Here is a 14,210-nt window from a genome sequence, read left to right as displayed (position 1 = left end):
AAGCTCTGAAGGCAGTGACGAACAATGGGTACTGAGAGGATGATGGAGAGCAGCTCTGCCAGGAAAATATTGCCCAGATGAGTTCGTGGAGTCTAAGATCCACAAAGATGCTTTGTGCATCCATGTAAATAATAAGATTTGGAAAGTAACAAATGAAAGCACACAAGGCAAGCTGAACAAAAAGCACTTGGTTCCACAGGTGCTGTATACAGATGGACATGAAAGCAGAGTGGTATGGGAAACTCTACCATCAAGGCTGAAGATAAGAAAGGAAGCAAGGGAGATGCAATGTTTTGATCACTTCTTGGCGAGAGAATATTGATAACTAACCAGCTTGGCAGGAAGGACACATTGCAAGACAGATTGCTCTTGGTTGTGGAAGAATGTTGAAGCAGGATCATTTTGGAAATGCAAAGAGGTGACTGTGCTTTGGGAAGAGGCACAAAATAGCCAATGTATTGAGCTGTAAGGTAGGACTTCATGGATCAGGCTTTCCAGATGGACTCGCCATGCAAGCCAGATCAGCTCTTTTCCCAGCTCTTTTCCACAAGCCAAACAACATAGGAATTGAAAAATTTGGATCCAAGAATGACTTTATGATTTTTTTTCCATAGATTTTAATCAAGTGATCCAATTGCTGAATTTCTAAAAATAGTTTCAGGAAGAATTGAGTTTTGTGACTTGTCTGATGTTCACATTCATCGTGTCTATAATGTTTTCTTTCCTGGCAATTCTACACTTAAAATGGCAACATCATGGTTCACTGGGAAAAGAACTCAGGTGACAGAGCCACACTTCTGAACTTGCAAATAATTTATAATAAATGGCATCCTGTGTTAAGAGAAAGGGGATGAGGGAGAAGAAGCCAAGGTGAAGAACCTCAACACATACATTTGGAAATCTTGCCAAGAAATCATGATTCTTCTAAGTATTCATTGAACTTCTTGTTCCTATGCATTTGATGGCTTCTTATTTCCGTGTATTTGATGGAAATGGTTTAGTGTAATTATATTTTCATGAGAAGGGAAACACTGTAGAGACTTAGCAAAGAATATATAATTGTTAGTGTTCGACAATTATGTTGGATTTTGGCAACAGCACATCAACTATATTAAATTTAAACATCCTTTAACTTTCAAGGGTTACGATAACCTAGTATGCATTGGAACCTGATCAATGGATTCCTATTATTTTCATCATCTCTAACGTGAACACAGTCCACAAATAGAGGGGCTGGCTCCTGAACACAGAATGGAAATTACTAGGACTAACAAAGGGAAGTAGACTCACAATGAGTAAATATACAAAAGCCCCAAATAATTATAATAGTCACAGCTTGGCAATGAGTTTCCAGACTATGAAATTAGTTTTCTTGTGAAGAATGGAGATTTTACAAGGCTAGTATAAACACAGGGTAATTGGAAAATCAAATTGCTCTTTGTGAGTTATTGTAAGGTCTGGAATAATGGTGATAACATTTATTATTTTTTTTTAAAAAGAAACTCCCTGTGAATCACTGTAGTTTGGTGTTTTTAGCAGTACTGTTGCCAAGAAGGCTTGCCTTAGAAACACAACAGTGGGGACTTTACATTGTGAAGCCCAGGTCCCGGCTTACCCCTGATACAATGAGCTCTCCTCCTAGATTCTGAACTTCAGCCTTCACTTTGCTGCAGATATTGAGCTGATGGCAATACAAGGCAATTCGTTGAAGGTAGGCTAATAAATCCTGCTTACATGCTGAATCAGGACACTATAAAACAATAACAACAACAAAAAAGCGATCTCAATTAGTAAGTACCCTTCAGTTCCGAACATTTGCTGTATAAAAGCTGCAGGATGAAAAAGTTTCAGTGTCATGTACCTAAATTACATTCACTTAACATTTTCATAAGGACTGAGAAAGGCCTTGGTCAGTAGTTTAGACTGGCTAGCTCTACTTGGTAAGATTTTATAGAGACCATTTAGGATTTTCTAGAAAGTTCTATTTGAATTTCTGTAAATATTTATAAGTGCATATATATATTTATTAATATATAATTTACCATTATTATTATCTAAAACTCTTAAGAAAACTAAGCACTCTACAGAGTTGTGTTTTTTCCCCAGTTTTCTTCAACTCTTGCTACTTGGAAAGTTATTTGAATGCGGAGGAAGTAAATTGGATGCCGGAAGTAAATTGAGCTATGTGGCAATGTCTCTACACAGCATGGGAGAATTTCACAATGGTTAATTTAAAAAAGTATTGATTTCTTGTAAGAAATGCCTCATTCACTAAAAGAAGCTTATGGTTTTTGTATTTCTGTATTTATCAAAATTTTAGCAACATAATAAACTCTGTATACAGGAGAGATTCTGAAATGGTTCATGACCATTGTAAGAGAAATAAAGTTGATATAATAAGTGTGAAGCCAGTTGAAATAAACTCATAAGAGAAACAACAGAACTCTTTCAATGGCTTCACCAAGGTCACGTCGTGCTGGGAGTATGAATTTTCCTTGTGACTGAAGTGGGTAGATGTCCATCAAGTACACATTGAGTTTTGCTGAACACTTTAGATAGTTACATAACTCCCTAAAACAACACTGAGGCTTTAATGCCAAAGGCTACTGAATAATAGAAATATATTTCTATTGCTATCAAATGTTTAAGCTTGAATCACTTCCAGGCCATTTAATTGCTCTGGTTTGATTTGGCACTCGTAAAAGGACATGTAATCACAAGTTCCTTGATAAAATGCTATGTGAAATAAATACCTGCAGCTAAAATTGCAGTGTCTTATTTAGAACAAGAGTATGGGAGAAAGACTCTAAGCTAAGTTTCCTTCAAGCTCAAGGGAGGGAGTTCTCACATCCACACTGAAAACAAGTAGTTTGACAAAACCATTTATTGAATAAACAATAAATGGGTTTCTTTTATATATAACACTTACCATTGTGGCGTATTTTCCACTAACTGCATTTATCAAGAAAGAATCCCACAGAGACTGTTTTTAGCTTCCTACAAGTATTTAATACTGTAATATTTATCCTACTCCAGAGACCCATAGAGTAGAAGGAATTAACTTTAAAATGATATCTCCCCGGAGGGCTGACAAGGCTTTCGATACAAATACCTTGCAGCAAATTAAATTGAGAGTTCTATCTCAATGGAGCAGTAATTAAAAATGCAACAGTCCGTAAAAACTTTATATTGCATGCATATCTCAATCTTCATAAAAATATTTTCAGGAAAAATAAAGGTAACCAATTCATTCTTTGGTAATGCTCATTCTCTTCTATTTAAATGGAAGTACTTAAAACACATATTAAAAATGGCATGATAGACCAAGAAAAATGGCTCCTGTGTCATGGAAATAGGTACAGAATTTGAGAAAGAAATGTCCTAATTAGAAAAAATATTAATGAAAATTTCAAGGTGCCTCATACTAACCACAAGTAAGACTATTCAAAATTATGTTAGGTTTAAGCTTCATCTATTTATTTTAAAAATAATTTTTAATATAATTTAAATACTTTGTAACTTAATCTCAAAATAAATCTAAAGTCCTGGGAGTGTGTGTGTGTGTGTGTGTGTGTGTATGTGTGTGTTGGTGTTGTGCATGCCACATATTCAAACTGTTTGGAGCTATGCTTCATGTTGCATTGTTAAAAATAAAAGTCTAAAATATGTAAAAACAGAAGCAATTTTTGCAACTTAAACTTTTGACAGTAGGAGCCTAAATATATTGAGCAGCTTTCAACCATCGAGATTCAGTTAAAAAAAAAAGCAACTTAAACTCCCAGGAAGTCCTTCCTAACAAGACTTCTATAATCATAAGTCTCTGGTTACCCCACAATTCCCAACTTCCCTCAACATTTACAAACACAACTGTGGCTACCTTTCCCAGCAGCTCAGTAGGCTGAGGCAGGAGGATTGAGAGTTCAAAGCCAGCCTTAGCAAAAGTGAAGTGCTAAGCAACTCTATGAGACCTTGTCTCTAAATAAAAATACAAAATAAAGCTGGGGATGTGGCTCAGTGGTTGAGTGTCCCTGATATCAATCCCCAGTACCAAAAAAAGAAAAGAAAAGAAAAAATAAGTTGTCTTCTTTCCTGGTTGGTGAATTTTTGATTTGCACATTTTCAATTTCTGTTCATTGTCTGACTTTTCTTTTACATGAACTTTATGGAATATATATGGGACTTTACAGAAAAAAGTTCAACTTCCACTGTGAAGCCTAAAATTTGATATTACCTTGAAATCAGCAATAGCGAATGGTATGGTTCTCAATGCCTACAAATTGTAGTCTATTCTGAAATTGTGGCAATACTTAATTAACTCGTTGGTTTTCCAGAAATTCAAAAGTAAATAAAAAAACATTCCCTTAGATTAGCCATCCTATATATAAATACAATTAAAATCAAAATTTGTTGGCTCTTATCTTAAATGAAATAGTAATAGTTTAACCATGCAGAGATTCTTTTAGCCTTTATGAGTAAATTTTGCTGTTGCGTTTAAGTAGACTGAAACATTGAAGAAGTAGAGGAATGACTCTAGTATTAATATTTGAGGGAGAAAAACTATAGTAAGAAAAAAAAAACTCAAAACCCAGGAGACTTAGAGGCATCTATGGAGAAGAAATCACCCTTATACATCTTTCAATAAGAGTACATGGAATATTTTTACTTCAGAAGTTTATTTTATAGTCTAAGACACATTCCAGTTGAAATGGTTCAAACTGTCAATTCTTCTGAACAGTTGGTTAAAGGAATAATCACTAGTTACTCAAAGAAGTATACTGCCTCAAGTACCCTTACAAGAAATGGAACATTATCACAACAAAATATTTACAACAAAATATTTATAGTTCCAATTTAAGCCAAATAATATGAAAAGTAGGAAAATAAATATTTCAGGTGAGATTGAGGACTATTTTAATATTTAAAATAGTTTGGTCTGAAAGGATATGAGATACTTAGAGAATTTTATTTTTTTTTCACTGATGCCTTTAAATCTGAGATAAAATATAGCTGAAATGTAGGGATTCTTGATTATGTGGATTAACCCATTTACACTAGGGCATAAATTAACTGAATCCTGAAGAGTGTTCCAATAAGAAAAATATTAAATAATAAATTGTAAAGTTTTGCTCCCTTACCACTACATGTAAAACCATGATGTTCTGCCAAATTCTCCAATTTCTGTTCCTACCCTTTCATCTCCATGTGCCCCTTGCTGTCCATCTCCCAGTTAACATTCAAACCACGTGGGGTCGTTCATTGCCTTCTGCTTCTTCCACAAACCATCAAATCATGATCCACCATGCCTCAAAGTTTCTGCTAATCTAGCTCCCTGCCCACAAGGAAGGTTGCTCTTTTTTCTCATCAACTCATGCATGAAGTTTGTCAACAAAGATGTGCAACCCAAAGAGTAATAAAAAATCTTTTAAAATGTCTTAAGTATTATGAAAGCAAAACCAAAGGATTAAGTAGGCAATCTCTGAAAAAGATGAGATTTAAGCCAAGAGGCCAAAAGTGAAAAAAATAAAATTTTGTTTTGTCTGTTTTTATGCCCATTATGAAGAATAAAGTTATCATTCTGAAAGGGAACAGCTGGGGTAATCTGTGACTCTTCATGCACTACATCTCCTAACCAGTAGTTGATATTAAATTTTGGTCATGAGCCTGGGGTGGTGGTGCATGCCTGTAATCCCAGTTACCCCAGAGGCGGAGGCAGAAGGATCCTAAATTGGAGGCCAGCCTGGGCAATATAGTGAGTCCCATCTCAAAATATAATAAAAGAGCTAGAGATGTGGCTCAGCAGTAGAGACTCCTAGGTTCAATCTCTAGTCCAAGAAAAAAAAAAAAAAAAGAAAACAAAGTTAAGATTTCATTCATAAACTAAGGAGTCAGTTTTACCTGAGCTGAATCACCTTTGTCATCAACTTGGTCTCAGCCGAGTCTAGTTTGCAAAATATTCGTGATTGATTGCCATTCAGAGCATTTAATAGTGTGTATAAAACTGATTACAGAACCCAGGTGCTAATGAATGATTCCTCTGAACATGTGCCCGCTCTTCCCTCTCAGATTACCTGATCAGCCACAGCGCGAGCTAATTTGTCCATTCGGGAACCTGCTTCAGCAATCTTCTTGGCGGCGTTAATGACATCAGATGTATTTTTCAAAGGGCCTTTGCCTCTGAAGCAATATACACAACATAATTAGAGATGTACTTAATGACAGGAAACAGACAAACCCACCATATCCTTTGTCCAGAGCTCTGGCTTTGTATTTGATTTGGTGCTGGCCTGTCAGTGGAATTTTGAATGTTTTCTTGATTCAATTTCCATGTTAATAGCTCACTTCATTTCCATGCCTTTTCCCATATTTTGATATGCATGTGCACATTTAAATGATTCATTAATTTCTATATTTTTCAAACCATAGTCAATTAGTGAAGATGATTATCTCCAGTGCTGTGTAAAGGCAGCATGCACCTGAGGCTGTGGCACACACTGCTCCACTGTGCCTTATAACACTAGTAAGTAGTGATCATCGTTTCCATTTGATAGAAGGACAAAATGGGCCCAGAATGATCAATGGCCTCATCCAAGCTGACACGGGTCACGACTGAGAAATTCTAAAATTTAAGCAGAGTCTAGCCAAAATAAAAAGCACACACTCATGCCTGTAATCCCAGTGGTTCTGGAGGCTGAGGCAGAAAGATCACCAGTTCAAAGCCAGCCTCAGCAAATTAGGAGGACCTAAGCGATTTAGCGAGACTCTGTCTCTAAATAAAATATTTTAAAAACGGCTAGGGATATGGCCCAGTGGTTAAGCGGCCCTCGGTTCAATCCTCCACTACAAAAACAAAAACAAACAAACAAAAAAACCATGCCTTGTGTTCCATACTACATCTACCACCCACCATCTTTATCTAATATTATTTTATTTTTAAATCTAGTAAGGCACTTTGAAAAGCAACTATCCCTTGCAGGTAATAGGGGACTCTTTGGCTAGAATTTTGGCAATTTAAGAATTTCACAATCTCATATATTTTATCTTTCTGGTAATAATTTGTGAAGGAACACACAAAACACTATGATTATAAATATCTTTATGCTTCTAAATCATTGCCCCAACATAAGGTTTTCTTTTAGGTAAGCCGCTTAATATTAGATTACCTAATTAGGTGAACTTTAATTTTAAATATTTGTTTTGAGGGAAAAGGGAATTTTGCTGCATCATGAACCTTTAAACAAAATGTAGCATGTGATGTCACTTTTTTGTTCTCTTTAAAGGAAAATAAAAACTAGATTACATAGGTTTAGCCTTATTTTTTAGCATTGTTACTTACCCTGATCTCCTTATGTGCTTCTAAAAAAAATCAATGCATTTTTAAGGTGACATAATTACATTCCATTGTCAGAAATATGGTGATAAGTAGAGGACAACTACACAGAAGTGACTTAGAGTGGACTGGGTTCTTCCAAGTGAGTAGTTATCACTATCCTTACATAACAACATTGCATAATATGGAAGACTTCAGATAACTTTCAGTAAATAAATGTAAATGAAGAGCATTTTGTTCCATTTCTCTCCCAATTTTCCTTATGGCGTTTTTCTACATTAGTAGCTACAAGCAAAATATATGAGGTTCATATTAATGTTTAAACACACACATTGGAAGATTATAAATTTAAGATATTTCATTTTACCATAGTCACATTAACTCTTCCACAAAGTACACTGAGTTTTCAGTTGCCATTAAGATTTTAAAATATGAACTGAGATTTTCCATGTGAATTTTATGTAATATGGATGATATGGATGAATTAAAGATTCTGTGACAATCTGTTTCCTATTCCCTAACATAATTTTTTAATTATCTCTAAATAAGCTTCCTTCTTTTTATTTTGTTCCTCTCTTTAACAAATGAAAGCTTAGATGCAGAATGTGTCAGTGCTTAATAACATTCTCATTACTATGTATTTCTCTGTAACTTGCAGAGCTTAGAATATCCCTTCTGCAGTTTCACTCAGACATACTACTTGTTACTTTTTGCCTTTATCTTAACTTAGTCATTAAGAGCTGCACTCTGCTTGATTTTTCATTGCTAAGGAAATGTGTGTTTATTTCAAGACTTTCAAAGAATCTAAGAAAATGCTTCCTTGTGAAACTTACAAGATATCTTCAACAACTGATTGATCCTCATGGAATGTGCTAAGTTGGTAAAGAATGCCTATCAAGATTTTATATTTGCATGAGGGTCAGGCCCCCTTCTTTTAGCCTAATTGTGAAAAGAAGCATGTCCTTTTTATTCTATTGGAGACTATAGTTCATGGACTCACCAGAATATTGTTAGAAAAAAAAAATGTTTGAGAACTTCCAAGTTGACTTTGGAGACTCAATTCAATTTCTTAGAATCACAAGCTTGATAGAGATCCAGCCTGAGTACTGTTTAATCAAATTTAGAGAGCCTTATAAAAGTTTTAAGATCAGATATTGCCTCATTTTCTAGTTGAAGACTAGAATCCAAGAGGGAAGATGAAGTGACATGCTCAAAAGATACTCTACACAAAGAAACAGGATGGAACTTATGGGTTCTGAGTGACAGTTGTGTACTTTTTGCTAAATGTGTTTCTCTTATGTGAAAGGCTATATATATATATATATATATATATATATATATATGCAAAAGAAATAAAAACAAAACCTATTGTCTGGCTTAAGAATTTAGAAAGAAATAAGAAGAAACAATTGGAATTATGAGAAAAGAATAATGGCTCATAAAACATGAAACACTGGAAATAGAAACATACAAATGACCAGCAAATATTTGGAAAAAAATGTTCAACATCTCCAGCAATCAGGGAAATGACACTCAAAACTACATTAAGATTCATCTCACTCTAGTCAGAATAGTAATTATTAAGAATGCATGGGTTGGGGATGTGGCTCAAGTGGTAGCATGCTCGCCTGGCATGCGCGGGGCGCTGGGTTCGATCCTCAGCACCACATAAAAGTAAAATGGACATGTTGTGTCTACCGAAAACTAAAACATAAATGTTAAAAAATTCTCTCTCTCTCTCTCTCTCTCTCTCAAAAAAAAAAAATATTAAGAATGCAAATAACAAATGCTGGTGAGGATGTAGGGGAAAGGTACACTTGTTGGTTTGACTGCAAACTAGTACATCCACTCTGGAAAGCAGTATGGAGATTCCTCAGAAAACTTTGAATGGAACCACCATTTGACCCAGTTATCCCACTTCTCTGTATATAAGTCCCAAAGGACTTAAAATCAGCATACTACAGCTATGTGGCCACATAAACATTTCTAGAAGTACAGTTAACTACAGCAAAATTTTGGAATCAACCCAGATGCTGGTGACTAGATTAATGTATAAAAAAATTGTGGGGTATACACAAATGGATTTTACTCAGCCATGAAGAAGAATGAAACTTCGGCATTTGCTAATATATGGATGGACATGGAGAATTATCATGCTAATGAAATAAGCCAGACTCAGAAACTCAAAGGTCAAATATTTTCTCTTATCTGTGGAAAATAGAGTAAAATAAAAAGAAGGGAAGGAACAGATGTAATAAAAATATAGGGAAAGTGAGTAGAGTAGAAGATGGAGACTGAGAGGAAGAGAGAGAGAAGGGATTATAAAGCAGAAGAAATGCAGAATGAATTAAGAAAAAAAAGCATGCTATGTGAAAATATAAATATACCATATGGAATTTCACCTTTATGTATAAGGAGAAAGAACTAGTCAAAAATAAATCAATACATGTGAAAGGAAGACCAGTACAGGAAGGAGAATAGGGGTGAGGGTGGGGATGCCCTAAAACTGAATTCCATGTATGTATGATTTTGTTGGGATAAATCTAATTACTATGTATAACTATAATGCTCTATTTTTATAAAAATAAATCTATTAGAACTAGTAAATGAATTCACAAAAGTTGTAGGGCACAAAATCAAAATGTAAAAGTCAGTTGTGTTTCTACACACTAATAATAAAAAACCCTAAAAGGAAATGAAGAAAATAACTTGGGCTGGGCTGGGCCGAGCTGAGCTGGGCTCAGTGTTAAAGTGATACCTAGCATGAGATAAGAACTCCACTTATAATAGCCTGAAAAAAAAATAGAACATAAATTTAACCAAGGAGGCAAAAGACTTCTATGTTGAAAACTATAAAATGTTGCTGAAAGAAATTAAAGTCAGCACAAATATATGGAAAATTATCCCATACACATGAATTGAAAGACTTAATATCATTAAGATGTCAGTACTATCCAGAGATATCTGAAGATTCACTGAAATCCCTATTAAAATCTTATTTTACTTTATTTTTGCCCATGAAAGAATAAAACTTAATTGGTGCTGGGAATACTGAATATCTACATGCAAAAAATGAAATAGGCCTCTTAAACTACAGTATATACAAAAATTAACTCAAGATGGATCAAAGACATAAGAGCTAAATTATAAAAGCTATAGGAGAAAACTTCATTACATTGGATTAGGCAATGGTTTCTTGATCATAACAACAAAACACGGGCAGCAAATGAAAAAATAGATAAGCTGGACTTCAAAGTTAAAAACTTTTGTGCATCAAAGGACACTACCAATAGAAAGTGAAAAGACAATCTACAAAATGGGAAGAAATATTTGAAAATTGTATTATCTGGTAAAAAAAAAGTAAGTATCCATAAAATATAAAGGATTCCTAAACTCAGAAACAATAACAAAACTGCACTAGAAAATGTGTAAAGGCTTGAACCAACATTTCTCCAAGGAAAATATATAATGGTCAAAAAAGTACAAGAGAAAAAATGTTCAATACTGCTAACCATTAGGGTAATGAAAACCAAAACCACAATGAGATACTACTCCATAACCATGGATGATTATTATGAAAGAAAGAAGAAGGGAGAGAGGGAGGGAGGAAAAGAAGGAAGAGGGAAGGAAATAATAAGCATTAGCAAGAATATGGAGAAACTGTGGGGATATAAAATGGGACAGGCACCATAGAAAATGGTGTTGGTGACTCTAAAAATTAGAAATAGAATCACTATATGATCTCACAATACCTCCTCTGGGTATATCCCAAAAGAGATGAAAGCAGGGACTTGACCAGATATTTGCACACCTTTGTTCAGAGCAGTATTATTCATAATAGCCAAAAGATGGATGGAACCCATTAACAGATGAATATATAAACAAATAGTGGTAAATCCATAGAATGGAATACTATTTGTCCTTATAAAAGGAGGACATTCTGGCACATGCTACAACATAAGTGAGCCTCGAAAACATTTTTCCAAATGAAATAAACATGAAATGGATGATTGCACTTATGTGTCAAAATCACAGAGACAAAGCAGAATGGTGGTTTCCATGGGCTGTGAGGAGAGGGTAATGGGGACCTAGTATACAAGGGAGTACAGAGTATCTGTTTAAGGAAGATGGAAATGTTCTGCAGGCAGATGGTGGTGATAGGTGCACAACAATGTAAATGTGCTTAATGCCATAGAACTGTACGTTAATAAATTGGTCCTAATGGTAAACTTTATGATATAGTTCACAATAAACTTAGTCCCATATAGCTAGTGAACTACACAAGTCTAAATGAGAAGGAGAAGGAAAATGAAGAGGAGGAAGAGGAGGAGGAAGAGGAGGAGAGATTATTCATCTAGATAATGATAAAGTGCCCACTGAAACAAATGAGAGAATCAGGCCCAGGAGGGTTGGAAGCCTTGGATGGGTGAGTCTTCCTATTCTTCCTATTTGGAAGTATTGATGAGGAGACTGGCCCATTGGCTACAGCTCCCAGTCTGAAAACAACGGTCCACCACTTGTGTTTCCCAACCCTAGACTAGATTATTTGGGGGAGTTTTAAAAGGTGCTTTAGGGATAGGAGTTCTTAACGAGAGGAGTCATCTTATTGTCGCATCTGGAACACACTTTTGGTTTTCTTAGAGAATCAAGTAGTCGAATTATCTCTACAGATTCTTCTAACTTCTCTCATTGGATCAGAGCTGATTCCTATACAAAGGTTGGTCAATATTTGGAGTCTTTCCCATGAAATATTCACTCCAAAAAAGTCAAGGAAAACCATTACTATAGTACTTCTATCTCCCATTTGCCAACTAATTCACATATATTTTTTAAAAAATTAATATGTCTTAATCCGAAAAATCAATGTGTCAGTACATTGAGTTCATGTCCTCAGGATTCAAATTCTGGGTTAATCCAAGTTACAAAGGTTTCCTTTCTATAGCCTTTTCAATAAGTCTAATTATTTATATCAAATGTAACTCTCTAGTAATGAAATGCAGCATATAAGGAAGGTATTTGCAAATATATTGAACCATAGAAGTCTCTTTTCTGTAGGATAGGCTTCATAAAATATGCTTGGGAAATAGTTCCAATCAGCTGAAGCAGTATGGAGATGCACAGTCAAGCATTTGAATTATTCCGGAGAATCCTGAGAAGTCAGGTGGGATTGCAGAGCCATGAATTGCTCTCTATCAGGATACCATTTAGATTATGGCACTGAGGTCAAAATTTTAAATTCATACAACAGAGAGACAGATACAGTAGGCATTGAAGGGCAAGCACCAAGTTTTTTGTTCTGCATAAAGGGGAAGCATTGAAAGTTTCCATACAAAGATGGCTGAAAAGTTGTTCTTTAAGGCTCAGATGTGGCCTGAATTGATATGAGTAGAGAACTAGAACTGAGAGTTGAGTGCTACCTAGACTGATGGACTAAACACTTGAACAAAAACTTCATTTTGGGAAGTATGGAGTGATTGCATGATTTTTTTTTTTTAGTTTAGTGCTCAGTATTTTACAGTTGATTACATCCTCATCCTCAAAATTTTTTGCCCTTAGTTTCCATACTGTTCTCTGTTCTCACTTCTTATGACAGCATTGTGCTGTCCACACAACTCTCATGACTGGGGCACAAGACTGGCCCATGCTATTTCCTTCTCAAAAAAATAACATGAAAACATGAATTCACCCTTGTGCAGGACAGTGCTTCTGCCAGTGTCCATGAGATGACAGTCAAGAACTGAGCAGGAAAAAGACATGGGCATAATCAGGTTTATCCTCCATGAAGAAGTTATTACATGAATAATGAGGCAGAACCTCTCCAATTTTAATAATAATGGAGTGGGTATCATTGAGATTACTGAATCAAATTAATGAATTAGTCAGTGATACAAATAAAACAACAAGATAATGAATGCAAGGGTGTTTTTTTTGTTGTTGTTGTTCCCACATGCCCTCTAAACATATGAATTGAGAAGAATAGGAAAACTAAAATTTCTAATCAGCTATACCCTTTCCTCTAAATCATAAAAAAAAATAGTCCACAGGGATATCTAGATCTATGAAACTGACATTATTCCTTCTTGAAGGGGAAGATGCAAGGGCAATTACAATAATGCACAAAATCAAGTGGAGTGAACTTAGGTGAGAAGCCACCAAAAAAGGCACCAATCATCTGCCTCTTTGTAAAGGTTCTGCAGATGGAGGCAGCAGAGAAGCTTCTGCTCTCCCCCTGTGGCATTTCCAATTCACACCATCGTCTGGTTTTCCAGTCATTAATTACCAGACTCCTCCCTTTCCCTCGCAAAATTACTTATCATGTAGCTAGAAAAATGATAAGCAGTAGCATCCTGGACATTTCATTACTCAAATCGACACAAAAATGATTATATGAAATCCCTAGGAAAGCGCAGCAGCCTTCTTTTCACTTTCAAAACTATACTTTCACTAATAAAAAGTCTGTCTTATTTAACATCACTTAATAAGATTCCTCAAATACATGTCTCTCCCTTGACCACAGTTATATCTAATTTCAAGAATCATAAAATGTTCTCCTGATCTAAATAACCAGCAACATGACTAGATTCATTATTCACTTTAAACTAATGAGATTATTTGTTCCGTTGATGTGATTAATGGATTGCATAATATCCATCAGATAAAATACTAATAAAATGTAGAAAGTGAACAAATTAAGTCATCACAGGCCTTGAGAAGCAATGACTGAGGCTGCCATGACAGTCTGATTTGTAGGAAATTCAGACTTAAATAACAGCTCAGACATTTGAAATAAATAGGTGAAGTCGACACAGACTAACCAAATGTATGAATTTGAATTTCTAATGAATGTGATGACATTTAAAGTCTTGAAGGTCACCCTCATAAC

General features: G+C 35.1%; 1 protein-coding gene across 4 annotated transcripts in view; it reads right to left on the bottom strand.

Moving 5' to 3' along the window:
- Ctnna2 (catenin alpha 2) overlaps positions 1-14,210 on the bottom strand; it is a 983,267-nt gene that overhangs the window by 36,143 nt on the left and 932,914 nt on the right. For 3 of the 4 annotated variants that reach the window (XM_071601249.1, XM_027943787.3, XM_027943788.2), the window contains 2 exons: positions 6,069-6,174; positions 1,616-1,750 (listed from right to left, as the gene is read on the bottom strand). In XM_071601249.1, the coding sequence (XP_071457350.1) occupies positions 1,616-1,750; positions 6,069-6,174 (241 nt within the window). The remainder of the gene's footprint in view (positions 1-1,615; positions 1,751-6,068; positions 6,175-14,210) is intronic. The other variant, XM_027943789.2, reaches the window with a different exon arrangement.

Source organism: Marmota flaviventris, chromosome 14, assembly GCF_047511675.1.
Source record: "Marmota flaviventris isolate mMarFla1 chromosome 14, mMarFla1.hap1, whole genome shotgun sequence".
NCBI classification, from domain to species: Eukaryota; Metazoa; Chordata; class Mammalia; order Rodentia; family Sciuridae; genus Marmota; species Marmota flaviventris.
The sequence above is the reverse complement of the archived record's forward strand: the minus strand, read 5'-3'. Positions and strand labels throughout refer to the sequence as shown.